Source organism: Tympanuchus pallidicinctus, unplaced genomic scaffold (assembly GCF_026119805.1).
Source record: "Tympanuchus pallidicinctus isolate F22 unplaced genomic scaffold, pur_lepc_1.0 scaffold15, whole genome shotgun sequence".
Lineage (NCBI taxonomy): Eukaryota > Metazoa > Chordata > Aves > Galliformes > Phasianidae > Tympanuchus > Tympanuchus pallidicinctus.
This window is the reverse complement of record NW_026294669.1, coordinates 10,108,526-10,132,898: the sequence shown is the minus strand read 5'-3', so window position 1 is coordinate 10,132,898 and position 24,373 is coordinate 10,108,526. Positions and strand designations below refer to the sequence as shown.

At 41.5% G+C, this 24,373-nt stretch overlaps 1 protein-coding gene and 1 long non-coding RNA gene across 3 annotated transcripts in view; one reads left to right on the top strand and one right to left on the bottom strand.

The window, feature by feature from the left end:
• Positions 1-24,373, bottom strand: part of ADCY5 (adenylate cyclase 5) — a 198,788-nt gene that overhangs the window by 23,756 nt on the left and 150,659 nt on the right. For both annotated transcript variants that reach the window (XM_052676145.1, XM_052676147.1), the window contains exons 8-11: positions 20,509-20,649; positions 7,386-7,408; positions 2,531-2,675; positions 1,221-1,318 (exon numbers count right to left, since the gene is read on the bottom strand). In XM_052676145.1, the coding sequence (XP_052532105.1) occupies positions 1,221-1,318; positions 2,531-2,675; positions 7,386-7,408; positions 20,509-20,649 (407 nt within the window). The remainder of the gene's footprint in view (positions 1-1,220; positions 1,319-2,530; positions 2,676-7,385; positions 7,409-20,508; positions 20,650-24,373) is intronic.
• Positions 571-24,071, top strand: LOC128077245 (uncharacterized). Its single transcript, XR_008204897.1, has 3 exons — positions 571-648; positions 8,256-9,484; positions 21,454-24,071. It is a non-coding gene; the product is annotated as an uncharacterized LOC128077245 (long non-coding RNA).

Below are 24,373 nucleotides of genomic sequence, written 5' to 3'. Positions count from 1 at the left end.
TCCCAAAGCAGATCTGTCTGTTTACATAATGCATTTACACTGAAGTTATTTCGCTGATCTAACATTTCTGTGAGCAGAAGTGAATGTCCTCTTGCCTGGGAGAGAGAATGACCTCAAACAATAGACCACACACTATTTCTATGACCTTCCAAACATCTCTGAATGGTACAAACCAGTCTCTACTCTGAAAAGAAGTGCAGTGTGAACAGACGTAGAAGCAGTTGTAATGACAAACAACAGCACTGGAACTCTCTATAAAAATTTTTTGTCTTCTTGTAATGAAGATGAATTTGGAGCATTGTTAGAGCTTCTGAGATCTTGTTCTTCAGATTAAAAATGACTAACTCTAAATTTATTTCCAACACTGCAGTGTTCAGTGAATGATATATTATTGTTACTAAATGAGAGCACAGGAAATACCAACATGTTTTAATTTCAAGGGATTTTTTCATGAACTCTTTGAGAAGAAATACCATATCTGCAGAGCTCACTGCTGGAAAAGATCCAGAGAGTTACACTGTTCCTTTCAGATGCAGGAACACACTGCAGTGGTTCAAAAGCTCTGTGCGCCACAGCCCTGAGGAGCTTATTCCACTTCAGTCCCTCTCTTGCCTGGGGAAAGAAATGACTGCATCCCTTAAACCCCGGGTAAGCTATCAAAGCTTAGGCATATGCAGCCTTTTGTACCTTTCTTCTTCTTGCATGGCTGCTCTGAATCCAGAAGAACAAATGCACAAGAGGTTAAACCTCACCTGTGAAGCAGACCCTAAAACCTCAGCACTCTGAGCAGTGAGACTGTGATGGGTTTTTCACCTCTCTGTTCTATTGCATTTAGATAAGGGGACAGACCAAACTCATGCTGTGAATGCACACTATGCCTCAATAGGCACAGTAAGCTTACAGCTTAGTGATATTTGTTTTTCCACGGCTTTATAAATGTGCCAAATCAAATTTTGTAAAGTGGAGGTAAATGTAAGAGAACTCTTGCTGGCAAAACTGAAAGACTCACATGCCAATGAGGAAGTTTAATATGCACTAGAAATGAGTGGAAACAATAAGCATCACACATAACTCAAGAATGAATTATTTAAGGATTTTCTTTTCCCCTTGGTGCTCTGACTTCTCAAGAAAAAAGCAACAAAGAAATGTAGGCTAGAATATTGGGGGGGCAAGGGAGGGGAGCAGATAGAAGCAAAGGTGTGATTAGATAAGATACTCACTGTGGCACAATTATGATCTGAACAAAGCAGATGAAGAGGAAGACTAGGGAGGCACAAGCCACATAGGCTCCGAATCTGTCGTCCACCTGCTTGGAGTACTGCACAAAAAGCAAAGTTTTACACTAGTGGAAAAATTGGCTGCTGCCTTCACCCAACCAACAAACGCTTGTTTCTTGGCTTCCATTTCGGTTCTTGGAAAGAACTGCCAGTAGGAAAAGACTAAGACTACAAACTCCCCTGGTCCCTGGGCAAGCTGTAAGGGTTCAAACCCTTACAGTATTCCAAAGACCAGGGAACAAATCAATACAGCTGGATAGAGAGAGGGTTCAAAGCCTGGTCCTTGCATCAGAGGAACAGAAATGAGGATACTTGGGACCAGGATAATAGGTCACTATAATCAGACATGAACTTCTTCTATGGGAAGCTTCCTCCAACAAGGATGAATGCTGCTAATGAGAAAACCTTGTTTTCTTTTGTGCAGACAGCTTGGCTCACTCTAACAATAGTGCAAGGATGCTGTGGTTTTCACACAGTCACTCCTTCCAACTACATGTCAACATATCAGTCACATGGGAGCTGCATCCAATTCCCAAAGATGCTTTCTTTAGCTTGAAGCATGGTTCTCAGTACAAACGGTCTCAATATTTGAACCACGAAATGAAAGCTGCTGAGAACAGGTGAACTGCTAATTTCCTTAGCAGTTTTCAGCTATAAAATTGAAGAGGAGTGGGGGTAAATTACATGCTTGTGCTTTTACTTGATCCCACACAGGTTCATTGAATAGCTATAAGTCCTGCGAAAGTCTGTTTTCACAGTAGGCTGCAATTCATTGAATTTCAGTCATTGAAAGAGTATTTCTACATAAAACGAAATAAATAGTGCCAACTTAATTTCTGAAATCTTATCCATTAAATGGTGAGCTTAACATGGAAACTGCTCAAGTATCCCAAGGATCTGTGCTGGGATGAAAAAAAAAAAAAAAAGAGGAAAAATATGACATGGAATTTCTTTGGGCAGTTAAAAACTGTAGTTCACGTGGTACCCTTAACAGTAACTGGATTTAACTGGACTTAATGTTACAGTCCAAAGGAAATTTTGTCTCTATTTAATAGACAGAGAAATTGAAAAGATCTTTGCCTCACAACACAAAGATATCTGAAAGCCATCAGCTATTCAGGACTCTTGGTCTACTGCTCTCCTCTCCCAAATCTGTGTGAGTGAGAACTCTAACTGTCGCTTAAAATGGGTTCCTAAAGACAGAATAATGAACCTCAGTAGCACTTATGGCTCCCTGGGTGGCAAGGCATTACCTTTTTCTCCAGGTCAGGCTCCCTGAATGTTAAGAGAAACTTGCGCACGTGCTCAGAGCGCAATCGGTCAATACTTCTGGCATCAATGGCCCGGCCCAGAAACTCATCCACTTCATCTTCTGGGTTCATACTTTCCTGTGTATTCCTGAGGATGTGGGAAAAAAAAAAAAAAAAGAAAAAAAAAAAAAGGAACATAAGAGGGTAAGATAATTGCCTCCTCTTAACCACATGTTATCATCTGACTCTATAACAAACTGTGGGTTAATGGCATTTTGCTTATGACAACTTTGAGCTGGAAAATGGATTGTGAGCTGAGAGGAAAATTAGACCAGCTGCACTGCGCACTGACAGCACGCCAGTGAAAGAATTTCATTTATTTGCCTTTTTTTTCTAAACAACCTCCAAATCAAGGAGCTTTCTTGCTTTGGAGTCTCTTTACTGTGCTTCATCCTCACAACTAGGCTGTAATTCCCCTCCACTAGTCCTTAGACTTAGTCTTCCCTGCTGCACTATCAATGATCTATGTAACCAGCCATATTCACTGTTTCGCTATGATTATGTCTACAATGATGTTGGATATTTCAGGTTGGATATTAGAAAGAATTTCTTCGTAGCAGGAGAAGTTGGCATTGGAACAGGTTGTCCAGGGAAGTGGTGGACTCATTGTCCCTGGAGGTGTTAATGGAAAGGGTAGCTGCAGTACTTAAAGACACGGTTCAATGGGCAATATTGGTGGTAAGTGGATGGTTGTACTGATAGATGATCTTAGAGGTCTTTTCCAACACTAACGATTCTATGATGTCTGCAAAAATTTCAGAACTTGAATAATTCTCCATTACTGAGAAAAAAATTGTTTACAGAACAAACCTTTGACAAAAACAAACGTGGGGAAAAAATGTGGCCTGACACCCCACTGCTTCCCTCATGCAGTTTTTATGAGTAAGAGAAGCAGACAATATTTCCTGTTTACAAGATACTTAATTCACTTGAGCTAGGGAGAAGGTAGCAAAAAACCCTCCCCAACATAAATTAGATTCTGCTTTCCAAATATCTGGAAGATTTTAAGATTGCTTGTAATATTTGTTGCCATTTTGTTTTTGATACTCATCTACGGTTTTTGAAAAATGTTAAAAAAAATAACATCAAAAAATTAATTGCCCCAAGGCAATTTGCACATGCAGTCAGGAAACCTGAAGCACCTCCCAAAATTTATTGCTGCTTCTTAAAATTTAGTCACTTGCTGATGCCACTTTAATGGTCTGCCTTAAAAGTAGCCATGGGCAGAAATTAAAAGTGCATTCTGAAGTGCTGTTTTTCTGTTCTGTTTACATGATTGCCAAGGACACAGAAGTTGCACAGGGGTATATTCCAATGGACAGCTATTTCTGTGTGCAAATCCCACGGTGGGAATGCAGCTTCCAGCTCATGTTGAGTGACCTTCACCTTTGGCACTCTGACCCAGGCTCTGACCAGCAGGATGGGAAGCTGCAGTGCTTTCTGTTCTGAGTTTCGTTTGCACTGCAGGACAGGGCACAATGCCCAAGGCTGCTGCTGGACTTACTGGCAGGGTTGTGCTGTGAGCAGAGGCTGCTCAGCACAGCCTACAAACCAGAACATGATGCCATGCTCAAGGTTGAAGGCCCCATCTCAAAGGAAAGGCTTTTTGCTGGACATGGCAGGATTATAGAGGCACTCTGTGCCTCTGCTCTGCCATGTACCTCTCACCAAGAGAAAGGCAGACCAGGCCTACTGGCTCGTTGCCACCTCTCCTGCCCCTGGCCAGCCAGGCTTCTCCAACACGTTGGTGTCTCTCTATGGCCGTGTGGCAATGGCAGCTTGTCCACCTTGCCTCAGTGACTCACTACTGCTTCACCCAATCAATAGTTCAGTAGGGTTGGAGCAAAACAGTTGTTTTCATTTTTGGCCTGTAGTTATTTAGTTCCTTGACGGTCATGTATTCCTCTTTGAAACTATAATGAAGTTTTGTTCCCTAGAAGGACAGGAAATTCAATTTACTTCCAGATGCTCCCTTGGAGGAAGCACGTCTGCTTAAGCAATCAGCAAGTGGCTGCTTACTTTTCAGCCCATCCTCACAAGTCTGTCTTCTGGACCCATAAAAGAGTAAGGAAATCATTACGGTTCATATTTACAGAATGTCTTCCAAGATCCTGCGAGTTATTTACACACGTGGGTCGTTCACATTCAGTCATTTCATACACGTATGAGAGAGGCAATACATTTTCCTCCAGAACTGGAGCAAAGAGTTGGCTCAGCATCCTCGTGAACCTCAGTCACATTTCAACCTCCAGTTGAACAGCAACATTCAGGAGGATGTGAAGAGAAAAGAAAAATCTGCATAGGCTTTGGTCACGGCTGTCTCCAGTTCTGTAACAGGTCATTGTACTGCGGAGGGCATTTCTCATACTACATCTTCTGTGGTTGCAGCTTATGTAAACACATTTCTGCAGTTTTTAGGTGACCTTGCAGGGATGTTCATTGCAAAGTAGCCACACTCGAGCAAACAGCAGGGAAGCCTGATCACCTGCACATACTCTGCTGGTGGGGCGGCTGCTCTGCATCCTTGACTGTTGTACCCCTATTCATTACTGTACAGTAAGTCTGGGTACATCTGCATAAGTCCTAAGTCAAAAGAGCAAATGTTCTTGTTCTAAGGAGAGCCCTGAAGGCTGTGCTCTTAAGTCAGAGTGGAGCTACTGCCATGGAGTAATGAAATTCATATGTGGAAATGTGTTTTCATATATTGATAGTGTGTGAGGGGAAAAGCAGGGATTTCAGGCCCCCAAGAAACTTTCAGAAACACCTCTTAAAAGTGCTGTTGAGATCTGTACAAAATGCAGCCAAAAGAAAATTGTTACAAGGGATGGGAACAACATGAACAGAGCTGGGAGCAGCTTTTGCACTCTGCTTGTGCATGTGAAAGCTAGCAACTGACCCAGAGAAGTTGGCTTCAAATAATCCAAAAACATTCTGCTTATTCAGTTACTTCCTGCAAATGAAGAGTGTGAGAGCGTGACCAGAACTGCCAGAACAACATATATGCCATAATTGTAAATGCCTCATGCCTAGGTTCAATGACTACATCTTCACTCAGGCGAGTGTCAGGTCCTGTTCTAAGAGATGCATGGTGCCTCATCCTTGCTGTTGGAAAAGAGCTGTGCTTTTGCATGTGAAAGCACAGAACTGAGTGCTTAGTGTCTAATTTAAACAATGCCATAAACATTTCCTGGCAGAGGTGGTTTCTTTTTAGCCACATCTTTATCCCTGAATTAAACAGATTGCTGGATCAAGAGAATCTAAGGCAATTAGGAGATTTTTTTTGTGTGTGTGGAGCAGGAGTGAAAAAAGCCTGCAATCTGTATAGTAAGATAGGGGCACGCTCAAACAGCACTAGTAAATACAGAGTAATCCTTGCCAGCAGTTAGCAGCTCAAGTAACCTTTTCAAATGGCAGGATGGAGGAGAGACATGACCATCCTTGGAGTACCCACCTGTGGAGAAACCATTCCTCACTCACTGAGTGACTCATCCGTAGCCCAGCACCAAGGCAGGAGAACTTATGTTCTCTGACGTGAAACATAAGGACAGACCCTATTTCATGAAGAATACTTAAAAATTTCTGTATTCCTCACAATTATTTTGTTGCAATCTGTTAGATCTTTTTCCTCCAAAATATATCCAGTATCAGTTGAGTACACAGCAGCCATGGACACAAGTTTCTCCCCAGATACCCTGCACCACACCGAAACATCTCATGGTGCTCAGTGGTAAATGTTATTAAAACAGAGTTTGCAGTGAAGGGCAAGAGGAGGAGAAGATCCCAAGTATTGTCACGTCCAATCTTACCACATTCCTTTACTTCTAGGGAGTTGCACTCAGTGCTCAGCCATCATAACGTGAATTTCCCTAAAGGCACATTATTTAGGGCCCACAGAAGCATTCAGCTGCCCCAGCATACACAGACCTGCCAGGTCCTTATTGACAGCCTGAGAAATGTGATAAAGAGCAATAGCAACATATTTCAGGCATCAGTCTCTTCTACTGTCACCTGTCTTGCCCTGAGCAAGCTTACAATTAATGCCATTCAGTGGTTCTGAATAAGAAATAATTATAGACACCCTCACTACAAGAAATTTTTTTTGTAATGTCCAGCTGTGGAAGTGAGAAAGGGACTGTATTTTTTTTTTCTTCCTCCAAAAGAGATTTTTTTTAACCACCAAATACCACTCATGTTTTATCACTATTTTTGCCACTAAAAAAATTGTTAGATATGAAATACATCAAAATGCTGCTCTAGCTTGCTTGCATTTTACAGCATGAAATTATGAATTCACCTTTTAAAATGAACTGTCATTTCTGTGTTTACTTTTGCATGTAGGAATTAGTACTATGTAATAATTAGAAGTACATACATAAGAAGCACTCAGGAACTATATATGTCATTTAGACATACATAATTTGTTCTTATTGGAAATGTTCAACACTGCTAGACACACTTTTCATGATGATTTTGTTCTTGGGATATCGTCAAAACAGCAAAGACTGAATAACACTGGGTGGGGTGGGGTGGGAAAGAGCAGCAAAATGTTTTAATTCCAAATGCCAGCTAGACTCAGACAAATCAATAAATGTTTTGAGACAGTGACAGCTCTGACTGCACATCAGTTAACCCCGTGTCCTCAGACTGGCTGCCCCTACAGGAGAAGTCACTGGGGGGTCCAGGCACTATTGGCTGCTGGGCACTAATTTTTGTCCTTTTTTAATATGAGAAGAAAAAAACAACCAACAACACAAAACCCACAAACGTAACAGCATATGACAGAAGAGAATTTGCTTACTTGTCCTTGGGATCCTCAAAACCCTGTAAGAGAGGAAAAGGACACAAGGGTTAGGAAACAGGCAAATCTTAAGAACTCAAAGCATGCAGAGAACGACACTGCAGAGGAGTTTTTGGAGCATTCACTGTTAGGTGCGGATGGAGAGCCTTACCAACCCACGGCAATGTTTGTGCTGCTGTGTCATCGGGCAGACAGAACAATTTTAGAAAAACACTTGGCTTTCAGTATAAATTTATGGAAATGGAGATAAGAGAAATGCTTCAGCTGACTGCTGGCACACGTTATTTGAGATACAAAACTCTGACCGCTAACATGGCACAACCACGTATTTAATCCGGCACAGCTGCACCTCTTTATTTCAGCTGGGGATTGGCTAAGGGAGCCCAATGCATTTTGCTTTATATTTTTTCAGCAGGAACCCCATAAGAGTCTTCTTCCATCTCCTCATACTGCATGCACACACAAAAAATGTGTTTCCTTAAATAAGACTGCAGAAATTGTAATTTCTGTGTGTAATAGCCAAAATGTTTCACAATTCCTTTGGGGCCACCTGAACTGAGTGTGTGCATTTATGGTCACCCATAGCTTAAGTGGCTAGAAGACCCCAGAGAAAACCGTATGAAGGCACACACACTTCTATATGTTTAGTATTACCATATCTAACAGACCAAATACCGCGAAACAGGACATTTTGCATGGGATGAAACAAAATCTCTCCTCTGAAATCTTGGCTCGACTTTAACTGAAGTTAAGAGAGGTTGTATACTTGACAAGCAGGGTCACAGGCACAGGGTTTGTACCCTGTGTTCCAAAACATAAGAGAAATGTAACTGGGAGATATGCAACTTTGCTTTTGTTTTCCTCCCTGAGGCCAAAACCGCTCAGAGGACATGAAGATGTTCCAGCTGCTGGACCTGCAGCTGCTCCTGGGTTGGGGGAGCAAACAGAGGCCTGCCTGATGCTGCATGACTACAACGAAAAGCCTTTGGGCAACAGTTTTCACACAGCTGCGTTGTGTGTCACAACAAGAACACGGACCAGATTCTAAAGGAGAACAGATTTTGCCCTTGCGATGAGTTAGCAATGTGGTGGCACAGCAATGGGCAGAAGCAAAACCAACACAGCGACCCTGGATGACATCAACTCGGCAAGTGGAAAAAAGAGGTCCTGGTCCCTCAGGTCAACAGGCAGGACTGTGATTCACAGAGAGCTATGTCCATTTTTATACCCTCCGTTTCAAAGTCAAACCACACCTCAAAATAGAAACTGCAACTTCGACTTAACCCGTCCGAAATCCAGATGAAGGAAGGCTCTCAGTGCCATGTACTAACCACCAGTGGATTCAAGTGCAGTGGGAAGAAGGAAACAGTAATGTTGATTCAATGTTAACATGTGCACTTGCCCAAGCCAAACAAAACATGTACTTTTGATTTCACGTTAAACAGTGCTGAAGGGATCATTCAGCTTCTTGTTGTGTGGCTTTTTTTTTTTTTCTTAATCATTCTACAGTTGTCAAGAATATCTGATTTATTTATTTATCCTCTAAGCAATGCTAAACTCAGTGCCAAGAACGAAAGCTCACTGATTAATCATGGAGACAAAATGCTTAGTAATTTGTCTGGTGTCATAGCCAGTTAGGCTGGAAAAAATAAGAAAATCAGCTGAAGACGGATAGCTACCAGCCAACAAATGAGGGGGAGAGAACTGATGTGAAAACAGACAGTACTTGCTTATTAGATAGACATCAAGTTCACATTTTCTAGCTTATCCACGTGGGAAATGGATGACTGACTGCAACTGGAGCGTCTCCTAAAATGGTCTGATTTTCATGGACTGCTGAGAAACTATTCATCCTACTGATGTCCTGAAACCAAACACAGATTTCAGACTCCTGCCTTCTAGGTGCGCATGTTTGGCAATACAAGCCAACAGGTCAGTTTACAAGAAAATCTCAGCAAACATATCCTCAGTAAATGCCACAATACTTCAAGCGTGAAAAAAAATGTGGGCTGCATGTTTAGCTGGTCATTGACCAGGGTGAACACTTCAGCTACACAGAACTGGATTCTTCCCTGCCTTTTTCCCCCAGCAAAAACACTGTAAGTAAATTCTCTAAAATAATACAGAATTAATTGATTTAGTTCTTCATTTTTAAATACTAGATTGTACTTGAAGCCCTAGAAGTTATTCGTGTTGGCAGCTCAAACAAAATTAGTGCTTTAAAATTAAAACCTCACAAAAAGCCTCTTTCAGGTAGAGCAAAAAAGGAAATGATTATTCTATGTTCTTTACCAAATTTTCTTCTAACAGTATCTAAATATTTAAGAGTGACATGAACTCTAATTAGAGAGAATCAGCTTACAATTAAATGTAGTAGGAACCTCTCTGAGTTAAGCAAATCAAATGATTCACTTCAAATGTTCCCATTTCGTGAGAAAGATTCTTCAAGCAGAATTTCCAAAAATGGAATTGTTATGGAGAGAGGTCTGCAAGGTTATTTTAGGAAAAAAAATAGTCCAAACAAAAAAAAAAACAACAAAAAAACCCATAGCTTCTTTGAAACTGATAGCATATAACAGGAGATCTTTCTCCTTTGCATTGAAACACTTTGCTGGGAATCAGAAAATATACATCTCAGAGATCTGAGACCAGAGATTTTTTCCTCTGTTCATTAAAGCTTCAGCCTCTCAATTGCATGCCGAGAATACTTTTAAGCAGGGAGATGATCGTGTGCACAGTGTCATGCTGCTCACCCTCTTCAGGTTGGGAAGGAAATTTCCCCCTGGGCTCTGTCTAATGTGTTTTCAATTCCTCCCACTTTATGGGCATGCTTGGTCCATTACAATCATTTGAAAATGGTCACTTAAATTATTTCCTTTCCCTTGCACAAAGCTTGAGCACACTGGTCTTTTTCCATTTCCACTGCTAGCAAACAGTTTCATTTCTTGATGTCTTGGATGCTTTCCTCCAATTAAAATCCTTTGGCTCAACACAGGTCTTGTAGGAATATGGGCTACAGTAATTTGGCTTCACTCCTAAAGACTAACACACTCATGGCCTAGGAGACAAATGACCACAAATCACAGTTTCCTCACAGCATGCAAAGCAACACAGACAGTGAGGCCAGCTCTCCTCCCCTGTTCACCTCTACTGAGATGAGCTCAGGGATCTCTGCATGGAGTCCCATCACGTGTGTGCAAACACCTTCAGGTGAAGGAGCTCAACAGGAAATGAGATAATGAGCGTTGCTGCTGCAAGCAGCCCTGATCTCTTCTGCCCATGCTGCTGGAGGCTGGGTAGCTGTGCTGGGCAGTGCAGTACCCAGCCTGTCTAGGTATGGAGCAGCTTTAAGCTCCTCAAAGGTACACCAAGATTGGCATTTCTGCACACACATATACAGAGATCTGAGCACCCAGACAAAATAGCTGATAAAAAGCATGTTCCCACCATCTATGAAAGAGGCAATAAGAGGGTAGGAAGAGAAAATGTCAATTCCTGGAGTAGAGTATATAAATCCCCTCTTGATTGCTCATGGCCTTATGCCCAGCAAGCTGAAGCAGTACCAATGGCTTTCCAGGGTGCTACAAAGAAAAGTCTGGGAACTGTCAGTAGGAATGAAAATGGCAAAAGTGGTGATGGCTACAGGAATCAGACAGAAATGAGTTCAGAGAAATTCAGGAATAGCTCCATAACCACAATGACGGAGTAGCCCTTGTTACAGTCAAAATTCTTTTTCTCTAGAAGGAAACCCAAGGCATAAAACTGGTCAATGCTAAAGGACCTCATGCAATTCTTATTCAGGCACTATTTTAATACCCCTGATACTGGGATTTTTCCCCATCCCCCAGGAGACTGCATTATTCTGCCATCAGCCTGCAAATGAAAAGGTAAAAGTATTTAATAATTGCTTTGAGACTAAGAAAGTTCTCTCTCCGAATTGAGGAACATTAACCCAAACGTAGCTGTATCAGCTCCCATACAGGCAATAATACCCACTGATGAACTGTCTTGCTCTTTTTTCTTTTCTACATGGGATTATTAAAAAAAAACCCAACCATGTATTATGGCAGGTCAGGTGGCTCTGAATTTACAAGCACTTACTTTTAATGACCATCCTCTGTGGGAACTGACGTGCAGGAGAAAAAAAAGAGGGAACGTGATATTACTGAATCTGTCCCAAAAGCTTACAATTTTATAAGGGATATTTTATGGAAATCTACTGCACTAACAGCTCATGTGACTGCTGCCTCTCTTCTTGACTTCTAAATTAACTAAGCTGTTTTCTTTGAAGATTAATACAGATTCCTTAAATAGAATAATAAAGCGTTTGTCAAAGCTGTGACAAGCTGACTGCTATACCATAATGCTTTGAATCAAGAACCATGAGAAATAATACTTCTAACTTTGAGAACATTAGCTGTAATTATTAACATATTGTAAATACGCAAAGAAAAGTGGAGTAGACTTTACACCCTTTTAGCTTTTTCATCTAGCTCCAAAAACAAGATAATGGAGGAGCTGATGAGCTCTGTGACCTTTTTAATAACAACGTGCTTGGAATGCACAGATTCCACCTTAAAAGCTTTGCTGGCAACTCCAGTAAAGATTGCCAGGGCAAAAATGTCAGAGAAGCTAATTTTGCTTGCCCTTTGCTCATGCCTAGCACAAAGACCCAAATGAATGGGACTTACATGAAATCTGAAGTACTGCAGACTTACAAATCAAGACGACAAAGTGAGGTTTGTAAGGGCTCACGCCAGCTTGCAAAGATGTTCCACGGTAACAGAGATTATGAAGATATACATGGAGACAGAAAGGCAGAGAGTGGATGGAGTTAAAAACAAACCTGCTATGGCTCCACCACAAAACTAATTATTCACCTCCATTTATCAGATTTTCAGTACTGTGTTACATTCTGCCTTTGTCTCTGTGGTCACCCAGACAAGGCTAGGAAGGCAGATGCTGTTAGGTATAAGAACAGAAACAGAACTGAAGGACTTTCAAGCACTCAAGCCAGAAATAATGTAATTTCTATACCAGACTCCAGAAAGTACAGGCACACAAATACACAGGCTGGTAGGAAGGGTATTTAACAAGCATCTAAGTGTGGAACAACAAACTGGCGCAAAATTAGTTTACAAAACAGATCAGTCCAGCGTGTCTGCTACAGCTGGAACACAGACTAATGAGTTCTGAAGAGGAAAGCTGAAGTGCTCCCTTTCTGCATCCCACCCCGCTTAATAAAATAGACTTTCATTCCTCTGCACTGCTCACAGCTGGTGAAGCACTCTACTTTGTTCTGTTCTGCTGAAAATAACTTGTTACATGGCCTCTGTCAGACTGGACCAGACCAAAATCAAGGAGTCATTTGGCTCACCGGATTTATACTATGTAGAACATATGCTGTTGCTTTTGAAATAGTTTTCCCACCTTAATTTTAATTCATTTATGGCTTGGAACTCACTGCCAGAGGAAGGACAGGTTGCTCACACTTCCCAGTTTTCTGAACTCTGAATCCAAATTTCTACATGTCAAAGCCATATCTGCAAATGAAACGGTACGTGATTCTGTGCCTCACTTGTGAGCAGTTACCATACCTTACAAAACAGAAAAGATCCAAAAACAGGTAGCGGTAGAAATGCTCTGAACTGGTTCCTGGCTCCTTTATCTCTGTCTTTTCATCTCTACAATCTAAGTGATGATAAACAACACACTTCTACAGAAATTACTGCTGAACCGAACAGATGCACAGATGTAGACAGATGCCGACACTGAATCCAAATGTGCCCTTCCTTAATTAGTCATCCACTGTCTCTAGAAACGGTTCTGGTGAGTGCCACAGCTTCACTTCTGATGTCAATGTGTGGTGAGCTGCCACTAACATCAGAGGAGGTGCTTCTTGCGTAAAGAGAAACAGGTATCTTTATGTCTGTAGGCTTAGTTTAATCCTGCTAAAAGACTGTATGACTTTTTAGTAGTATCTTGATCCAATCTGCCTTTTCCTGTATGACTACAGTTTACTCAAGGAAAGCATGTGATCGTTGGAAAATAATCAGTGCAGGACTTCCCTGCAAATACTAAACTCTAACTAGACTTCACACATGCAGCTGTAGACCAGCTGTTGCTCTTATTCATCTTTTACAAATTTAATCAAGGTTGACTGCAAGCCCCCATCGACTGGAATAAAATTTAAGTTTGCAGACACAAAACTGTACAAAGCCTCCAACAACTTAAGCAATGTATAGTGCTTTATATGGCTCCCACTCATTTATGTGAGATCACACAGCACATTTGAATCAGACAAATCCTCTTTTCAGAAGCACCAAAGCTGACAAAACTTGCTGTTTTGTCAAACAAATTGGCTTCAGAAAACCCAGACCAGGTTAACAATTTCCTCCCAAGTCTGTCGCAGTGCCTCGGGATTACAGCAGAATGGATTGCCTGAAAGTTTCTCCCTACTTGATTATGGGAATTCGGGAGATTCTGAATGGTGGCAAAGATGTAGCGGGACAAATTCTCCATTGGTGTCCCTGTCCAACTCTGTTGACATTAATGTTGCTATTACCAGATTTAGCAAGTGATTGCTAGAAAAGAGGATAATGGTCACCTCATGCTAAACAAAAACTTTTAGAAGGATGATAAGCCCTCTGTGCCTCATTCATGGAGACAAGCCTGCTTCTCTTTGAAGAGGCTGCACTACTGACCGAAGAAAACTTGCCCTCTGACTTTTCTTTTATATTTTTAATCGCTTCTGATGACAATTGGATTAGATCATCTCAGAGGTCTTTTGCAACCTTAATGAATCTATTACTCTAACCACTGCAGCTGGCACAGAACCAGCTACAGCAATCATTCCTTCGATGCACCTGTTCCCTAATTTTCATTTCCAAGTAACAAGAAAATCTATTGTAAGGGTAAGCTGGGGACAACAAAGAGTAGAAGCGAGTTGTATTTGTGATGCAACACACAGAGAACTGCTTGGTTTAAGACAGGACAAATAGAACAAAGAATTATATTTTATGATGGAAAGACTAGACTTGAAGATGAGTGATGTTTCGTTAGAAAGCAAACACCAAACAAGTATCATGCAGCAGACTGCATGGAGCAGTAGTGCCACAAGGCATTGGGCACTGCCACATGAATAAGGACTTGTTCTTTACTGCCCCAGACATTCCCAGGGTGCTTTTTTTAACCTCACTTCACATTTTTAACATCTACATGCAGTCATGTTTCCCACACGTGTATAAACCCTATTCAATTTCACTTCTGGTTTACTTCATAACTAACACTGAGGTCATACACAATTTCACTGCAAATTAAATGCTTCATAGGTCTCATGCAGGCTCATGGCAGAAACACAGTCAGTCCGAAATCAGCATTGCAGATCTTCAGGGTTTCCTCTTTCTGTTCCTAAGCTTCCTGATGTTAGATCATTCCAGCAGCTGAAAAAATAAAAGGAAATCTGCCCAACACCTACAACCAGGCTCAAGAATCACATTAGCCATTCTGCTCTTATTGGGTTACATGGACTCAGATGTACCTGCTCCCAGTGTGAGTCTTCCCAATGGTATCAGTGGAACACACTGAGCTACCTGCCCATGCCAGACAGTGTAAAATAGAATCATAAAATGGCTTTTGTTGGAAGGGACCTTAAAGATCATCTAGCTCCAACCTCGATGCCATGTGCTGGCTATCAGATCAGATCAGGCTGTCCAGGGCCCCACGCAACTTGGCCTTGAATGCCTCCAGGAATGGGCACCCATAGCTTCTCCAGGCAACCTATGAAATTTCTCACACCTGTGACATTTCCACCCTTTCAGATTTTTATGCAAGGGCTGAAGCACCTGCCAGAAACGTGGGTATAACTGGCTTTTGTCCAAAGAGAGAAAGATGCCTCAAAGTTTAGCACAGCTTAGACTGGAAACTTCATAAAATATTTAAAGATATTTTCTATTCTTTATGCTCTATAAATTCTCCTAATACGGATGTTTTTTTTTTTAAAGAGTATTGCTTCTATATTTGTAAAATGTTTTAAGATGACCCTCCAGAATGAAAAGCCCTGAGGGAAACAAACAAAATGTTTTCAGGAACAGCAGGAGTTCTACAAAGCTCCTTACATAGCCCAATCCTTGCATCTACAAGCTTTTTTTTTTGGATCTTCCCAGCAGCAAATTAAGATGACTATTTTTCAACCTGCTCTTTGCAGACATGGAGAACGATTTACCGTGATACCCTGTCCTTACAAGCCTTCATATATCTGAAGACTTCGTTCTTACTCAATGTCCTCCTCTCTAGACTAAACAAATCTAATGCCTCAGCCCTTCCTCACAGGTCACACTGCTGAAACTCTCCTCATTTGTAATTCTCTCCACTGGACTATCTCCATTTCATCCACTTTCTCCTAAAAGATTATAATCCCAAACTGGACATGTTTTCCAGCTAACTAACACTGAATAGAATCATTTGTCATCTAGAACAACCCTGCCATGTTGGAAGTTACCAGTGCTTGCCTTTTAATTGTTGACTACAATGAAGTTCTTTCACTGTAGAATCTACCACAATCTTTTTTTTTTTTTTTCCATAGTTTTGTTTTGCTGATGAGAATTGATGCACAAGCATTATTTCCAGAAGTCTAAAATTCATCAATATTTATAAAAACAATCTCATATCTGTATACTGGGAAAAGCAAAGTCTTTCTCAGTGTATAAATATTGTTCTAGCTATAAATACACCTGTGTTCTCAGATGCTTTGAAGTCAGTTTATTTTTGATTCTTTTGCAATTAAACAACAGACCAAAGAAACAGTGGGGAACACCAGGCTGGTGTAGGGGACTGTGGGAGCTCTGCTCTTCCATGTATACCATGAACAGAGCAGAGACTCAGGGTAGGGTGGTAACTGTGGTAGGGTGGTAACTGTGACCCCAGCTGCCTCATGCATAGCTAAGCTAGGGTAGGACTAGGGGAATAATTCCGGAATGTTTTAGATTATTGCTGCATGGACACGTGTTTGGGATTTTGTGTTATTTATATGAGTCTGCAAGTGCCTGGATAAACTCCCATGTGCCTGGGGGAACAGCTGAAGGCAGCCAGGACCAGGCAAGGCTAAGCTCCAGCCACAACACAGGCTGATGGCCAGGTGCTGCCCCACCAGCCCTGCTGCACCTCCACGTGGGTGTGATGCTGTGCCCCCATGCCCACACATGGCAGCACTGAAACACTGTGACAGAAGAAGGAGGAAAGAAAAAAGCCTGCAGCTGCCTTTGATATGCATCTGTCTCATCCAGGACTATTACTAATAAATTCTCAGAGTACAGACAGCTTGCCAGAGCCAGCGTTCAAAGGCAAGAAAGAAGGCCAAAATAATTTTGTGTACTTTTAAATAAAACAGATCCCTCACAAAAATGCTATTCAGGGAACTTTAATATTATCTTTTGGAGAAGTCTATGTAGTGCTGCAAAAAATGGTCTCTGTTTTTCCTGAAAATACAGTTGTCATAATGCAATGAGTTCTAAATCCTGTGTCTAAAAGTATGTCCCCTGTAACAATCCCTATTACACCTACATACAAATGTATTCATATCTAGATCAAACGAGCTTTTGCCCTTCTGCTCCATGGGAGGTTTCTGGCCTCCCTGAGCTCGCAAGTTTCTCAGCAAGTTAGCTGATGACACCAAGCTGAGTGGTGCGGTTGACACGGTGGAAGGAAGGGATGCCATTCAGAGGGACCTCAACAGACTTGAAAGATGGGCCTGGGTGAACCTAATGAGGTTCAACACAGCAAAGTGCAAAGTTTTGCGCTTGAGCTGGAGGAATCCCAGGCATCCATACAGACTGGAAGGAACAGTCCTTGAGAGCAGCCTTGCAGAGAAGGACCTGGGGGTCCTGATGGATGAAAAACTTAACATGAGCCAGCAGTGTGCCCTTGCGGCTCGGAAAGCAAATGGTATCCTGGGCTCCATCAGAAGAGGAGTGGCCAGCAGGGACAGAGAGGTGATTGTTCCTCTCTACTCTGCTCTTGTGAGGCCCCATCTAGACTACTGTGTTCAGGTCTGGAGCCCCCAGTGCAAGAAAGACAGAGCTGTTGGAGAGGGTCAAGAGGAGAGCCACAAAGATGATCAGGGGACTGGAGCACCTCCCCTATGAAGACAAGCTGAGGGAGCTGGGCTTGATCAGCCTGGAGAAAAGAAGGCTGCAGGGTGACCTCATTGCACCGTTCCAGTACCTAAAGGGAGCCTACAAACAGGAGGGGAGTCAACTCTTTGAAAGGGTAGATAACTGCAGGACAAGGGGAAATGGCTTTAAGTTGAAGGAGGGAAGATTTAGGTTGGATGTCAGGGGGAAGTTCTTTACAGAGAGAGTGGTGAGGTGCTGGAACAGGCTGCCCAGAGAGGTTGTGGATGCCCCATCCCTAGAGGTGTTCAAGGCCAGATTGGATGGGGCCCTGGGCAGCCTGGTCTGGTATTAAATGGGAAAGTTAGTGGCCCTGCATATGGCAGGGGGGTTGGAGATTCATGATCCTTGAGGTCCTTTCCAACCCTGGCCATTCTGTGATTCTGTGGTATCTACATATCAGTATAAGGAAACTGCACATCACTGCAACATCACCCTGCTCCAGGCAGAGTGCTATCTCGTGATTGCTGTTACAAACACCTGTTTTGACATTACAGGGCTAGGGGACTTCAGGTTTTAAAAAGCAAAGCTGCACTGCCTGAGGAGAAAAGACTACAGATAATTACATACAGGAGGGCTGGGGAAAAGTGGGTGACATGAACAAAGAGCACATCTTGAGGAGCTTTGAAAGCTAGTGCAGCTTACTGAGATCAATGGCATGTCATCCCAGAGGAGTGCTGAAAAAGCCTTTGTAGTTCTGCCCCCCTTCTGTCTGTCTGCACTTTGTATTTCTAAGCAGGCAGCACGCAGACTGTGCGTGTCTTTAAGCACACATAGCATCCATGTAACACAGCATCAGAGGTGGCATACAAATGAAGTACTGTGCAAAGATAGGTGGTGCAAAGCAATGCTTACTTAGATCAGAAGCTAAGGAATTGGTTTTATGATCTGATCAATAAGATGTCCATCTAACAGACATTAAGATCGTCCCAGTCCGTAGAAAGCAGCATGTTTTTGTTCAGAATAAAGCACCTCAGAGATACAGCAGTGGGAAGTACTGTAAATAAAGATTTAAAAAAATGATTCCCCAAGAACAATAAAGACTAGTAAAAAATAAGTAATGCTATATCTAAAAGAGGTTTAAACTGGCTTTCAGAAAATAGCATGGCACATGAAACACAGACATCAGCCTCTCAAAAGAGAGCTTGCTACACGAGGCAGCACAGAAACAGACAGAGTGGGGAAAGCAGCTTAATCTATAAAAAGGTAAATATCATTACAAGGAAAGGTTGAAGACAAGAAAAGGGAAAAAGAAAAGAATCCTTTCCTCCTACTAGCTCAGGATAGTGATGTTTGTAGGACTCAGTTTGATATTTCAATAAATAATTACGTTTTTTCCAATGAAACAACCAGCTAGACATGGCAAACTGTAATTAACACCAAGAAGCACGATACTGTTTGGCATGCTCACACCTTGTTTCTGAACAGGAGGATGCAAGAACTCCTTACAAGCTATTCAAAGAAACTTACAATTATAATTATATGCTAGTGTGATTAGCTCCTCTAATAATGTCATGCCTATTGAGCACGCCCTATTGAGAAGCCCACATTAAAAAATACACTGTTCCACTGATCTGTATGCTTATGTCAGAAACCCTTATTTGAATATCCAAGAAATGAAAGAAACATTACTATGGAAATCAAGAAATTCAGTTTAGCACTGTAAAATAATATTATGATTGAATAATATTAGCACCAACTATAAATAAATGTGCCAGCATTTCCCATTATAAAACACCATATGCAATTGCCTGTAGCTATGCCAAAAATTTTAAGCTATGAAGGTGATCCCCATGTTAAAAATTTATCCAAAGCTTTGGTGACTTGCAACAAAACTTTGACTTCAGGCAACAAATACACGCTTTTGACCATGCACAAAGGATCAAGACAGCATGATAAACTCATTGCAGAAGGGTCACACTCTGGCTTACGGTCACACTCAAGTGAACAAGAAGGAATACAAAAAATCCCAGCACTCAATCAGTGAGTTTTGAGCTGGATAAGCAGCTGAATATCATGTATGACTAACAGAATGTGATTTGCAGTCTTCAAACAGCTCTGACATAACCAATCTGACAGATATACCCTTGCGTAACCCAGGTAAATACATTTCAATTTTGTCCTAAATTATGTTCACATACGGAATATTAGAAGGAATTCATTTGTTTTAAACTTCATCTGAAGAATAATAAGATCACAGAACAATTTGCATACACATGCAAATTATTAAATAGGTGCTAACTGTTTTTATTATTAATAATAGTCTTTAAAATAGAAACTCTCTTTTCTTAATCTTTATTGCAGGAAACAAAGATAAAATCTCTATGTAAAATAAGCCACAAAATTACTCTCAGCCCAATTGTGTTGGTAACTGGCCATTCTTCATTTTAATTTAGAAGTAATGAAGGATATAATTTATGAAATGAAGATGCCTGCTATCTTAGACCAATTAATCCATGTCCTTTATGGTGCATTCTTAAGAGTTAAATAGAGTGGTGTGATTCCTGGGGACCCATGAGCATACGTGCACAGGTAGCTCAGAGGTGAGCAGCACCTGCCTGCAAGTGAGAATCCTCTGAAAGTGCTTAAGTCTGTTATAAGCTAACAGAAATGTGTGCCACTCGCCATTTGAATGCTCGCATTACTGAGCCATTTTTGTAGCTGATCACAGCACCTCCACCAGCTTGGATGAGTTTTCAGACAAGTCAGACCAAAGTGACCAAATTTTCTGCCGTTCAGGCTTCCTTCTCCTTCCAAACCCCCTTGTGCCTCACCTCACCAGCCCTACCTCCAGATGTACTATTTATTATTACTTCTGTAGTCAAAAAACCAATTTACTACCCACATTTGGAAGATGCCCTCAGGACTGCAAAAACCTTTAGACAAAGCATGGAGGGATATATAACGCTGTATTGGGAAAAAAAGACATTAATGGCCATAATGCAAGGCATTACCATTCTCTTCATCTCCTTGGAGACCTGGTGAGCTCCAAGGTGGTTGTAAAAGGGCCGGTCGACACCCCAGTGCGGCGGGTTGTGGCTGATGGAGTTGGTGCGCTGCCGGTTCATCTTGGCTATTGTGGCTTTCTCATCTTTCTGAAAGACAAGCGAGGGAGAAACGTGTAAATAGCCAACACCTTTTTCAGTAGGCACAAGCATGGCATTTTCCACACTTGAAGGAAGAGAACAGCTTCCCAGACACGGCAAGCATATAAATCTTACAATCAACTGAACTGCGTAGCCACTAAGGGCAACAGGACAAAAAAAATGGTCTCCTCTGCCCTAATGCTACCTGCAAATATTGCCATTGGCAGCAATTTCCCTGAAGTCTGGACAAGGTCTTTGTGTTTGCTACCAGAGATGGTTTTGAATCTTGGCTGTACTGGAAGCTTACTGCAAATCTTGTACATTGCAGGTCTGAAAGGTTTCCTTAAAGCTCAATACCAACTGCAAGAGCATGGAACTGCAGTGATTATCTTACCTTACCTAAAGACAAACTCTTTAGGGCTTGGATAACAAATAGCTAAAACCTGCCTATCACTTGGGAGAGAAAACCTATTTCGAGAAAATTGCTGCTTACATGCGTTTATGAAAACAATTAGATGAAATTGTTAATTTTGGGTTGCAGACAGTATTCAGGCATCTGGACATTAAAAAAAAAGAACCAGTTGTTTTAAACTTAGAATTTTTGTTTGTCCTGAATGACAACGTTGGTCAGCATCTGTTTTTGCCTGGAATCCACCTTACTTATCTGTTTATTTTGATTCATTGCTACTGACTGTAACTTGTACCTGTCAAGAGTTTGCAAAATACCTGGTGTTATTTCCATGGAAACCAGAGAGTTAAATGTCAAATGTCATGCTGCCTTAAATTCCTTTTCTTTTTTTTTTTTCCCCAAAGGAAATCAAAAAGAATGTTTAAACTCAGTGCTGGGGAAAACCATCCGATGGCTCAAGTATGGGAAATCATCATCTCTTTTCTTGCAAAGAAGAGACAACTCCTACGACTACATTTCCCATGAGACTGCATGCTCACCATGAGGGCACCAAGCGTTTGGGGCAGGTGGCCCTGCAGGCTTGTCCCAAAGGAAGCACCAGCTTCACCAATGGGACGTGTGCTCCCACACCTCCTGCCACCACAGCTGCAGCTGCCTCCATCCCCATGTCGGACCCACCGCCGCCTCAGCTGCGAGCGCTGGAAACTCCACTGCTTGGCACCAGGGAACTTCACATGAGCAATCCTGACAGGGCCACTGGATCACCTCCAGGGGAGCAGCACTTTAAGGGCTAAAAATACACGAGCATGATGCAACGCCGATGTGCAGATTTGAGCTGGTTTGAGGTTTTGGTTTTTAAAAGTCATCGCACTTTGTAGTGCTTGCAATCATTTGCAGCACTTTTTGTGGTTTCTTTTTTCATGTATGGATTTTTTTCACAATTATGCTTCTTGTTTTATACAGCGTGATGCCAGAAAACTGGTAGAAAATGTAGTTCCATTTTCTACAAGCAGATATACATTGTTGTCACTAATAAAAGTGACACTGTCAATCTATTTTATTGCAGTTTAGTGAAGGGTTTTCAACCTGAAGCAATCAAAAACTAGGCTGGGGACCTATAAAGCAAAGCTCCTTGGCTTACATTGCAAATAGTTTTACATCAACAGATGATAAAAAGATACAGGGAGCAGTTTTTCCCCACAACTTGGTCAATTTGCTTAAAATTTGAGAAAAGCCTTAAAGTCCCAAAATGCAATCAGATGTGCTAAGCCCTATCAGCCAGGGAGTGATCCTCCCACCTGCTTCCAGTGCAGAATGACTCTGCAGCGCTACTTTTCCTCCATGCCAATCACCTGATTAATGTGAAGGGAGTAAAGACCTCATACATGTATACAGGCACATCTGCATTGAGGTAAGGTTGGGACAAATGAGTAAATACGTACTTCTGAGAGAGGTCAGGCACCATAAATTATCCATGGCCACGCGAACTCTGTGGGGGTATTTCCCCACCCCTTTTAGAAGGTTTATGTTGGATTGTGAGCTGTGTTTCAGCAATATTTCCAATCACATTAAAGCACATATATAAATAAATTGTGGATTTTCTGTTTTCCAACGTTACATGCTGTGCTACTCTGTTATCTTGGACAGTAGGACTTTGCTGTTAACATAAATACTTACTCAAAAAGCATTTATTCAAACTCTACATTTTTTAAAGTAGAGGTAATTTATTTTCTGAAAAGTAGCATATTCAGTGGCTGATGAGAATAACAAGGTCTAAAAATGAAGAACAAGCAGGATCACAACTTTGGTTTAGAAATTTATGAGGATCCCTACACTGTTCCCTCCTGCCTATTGGCAGTATGAGAATACCTTGCACACAGTGCTCCCTAAGGCATAATGAAGCAGGAAGGAAGAATAAAAAGAAGGAACAGAAGACACCTTTTAGTCTTACTCATCACAAGTACTACCAATAACAGGAGCAGGTGCAAAGGTTTCTGACAGCAATGTGTTTTTCAGATTTGAAGTGGCTGCACTTCAGAAGATGTGGGAACTTTTCAAATCTGAACTCACGAAGAGCCTGTAAAATTGTATTCCCAGAGGTTTGTTCCGTTCCCACCACCAGTTCCCACACACTAAGCTACAGTAATACTATAGCAGAACTGCAGAAGTAGCTGGGATTTTCTTACAATTATCAATTGCATTAAGCATGCCTGTTACTTCTTTAGCGTATGATTAGATTTTCCAAATTATGCAATCACTATCAGTACAACAAAACAGTGATGCTGAGAAGGGATCAAGCATTTCTCATTCAGCTACCTATTCTGCCTTAAACTGTCTTGAAGTCCTACTGGTATGAATGGTGTTTCATGCAGTAATACATGGTCTAAACACTGCGTTCATAAATCTGGGGAGTAGAACCCCACAGAGTCGTGATTAAATTTGTTAAATTGGGGCATCAACATGTTAGATTGATGGTGTTTTAGAAGAGTCACATGCTCAGCATTTAAATGACCATTCTGTTTCTTCAGCTGGATGCAGTTCCAGGACACTATTTGAAAAAGAATGGGAATTGTTTTTCTAGGAGTTACAGCCAAAGTTTTGTTGAGCTGTTTCAAAGCCATCATCAACAATTCTTTCTGAAACTGTTGTGTACCTGCTATTGTTAAAAGAAACGCCCATATTTACTGTGACTGAAAGGCCTTAGAAATAAATAAACATTTTTTCAGTTGGCTGCCTTTGAGCACCCAGCACAGTGTTTAGTCAGCAGTATTGCTCATCTGTTGACAGTCACGTTTTGTTTCCACCTGTGTTCAAAGCAAAGCATTTCCCCAGTCTTCTGCCATTTTTGAGGGCTATAAAACTAATCATGAGCCTAATGTGCTATTAAAATCTTATTCACCTTAAATTCAGACCCAGTTCCCACTCTACCAAACACATACTTCTGCACCCTTCTGAGAGTAAAGACTCTACCAGTGACTAGAATTGATGTGCTGGTTCTGCAGATCAACTAGTGTGGTACCTGTCCTCAAAACAAAAGTTGGCCATAACCACTAAGTGATGTGCTCCTACCCAAATGCCAGAAGCTCAGGCAAAATAAAGACTTGGGATCACAGAATCATTAAGGTCGGAAAAGAACACTAAAATGATCCAGTCCAACTGCCAGCCCATCACCACCCTGCCCACTAAACTCTCACTACTGGATATTGCTATAGTTAAATTCAATACTCTAAGAATAGCAGGGATGTGCTGGAATAGCAGTAATGACCAGGACAGAGGTTTTGAATAAAAGGAAGGCAGATATAAAAGCCAAGAGCTGAGGTACAC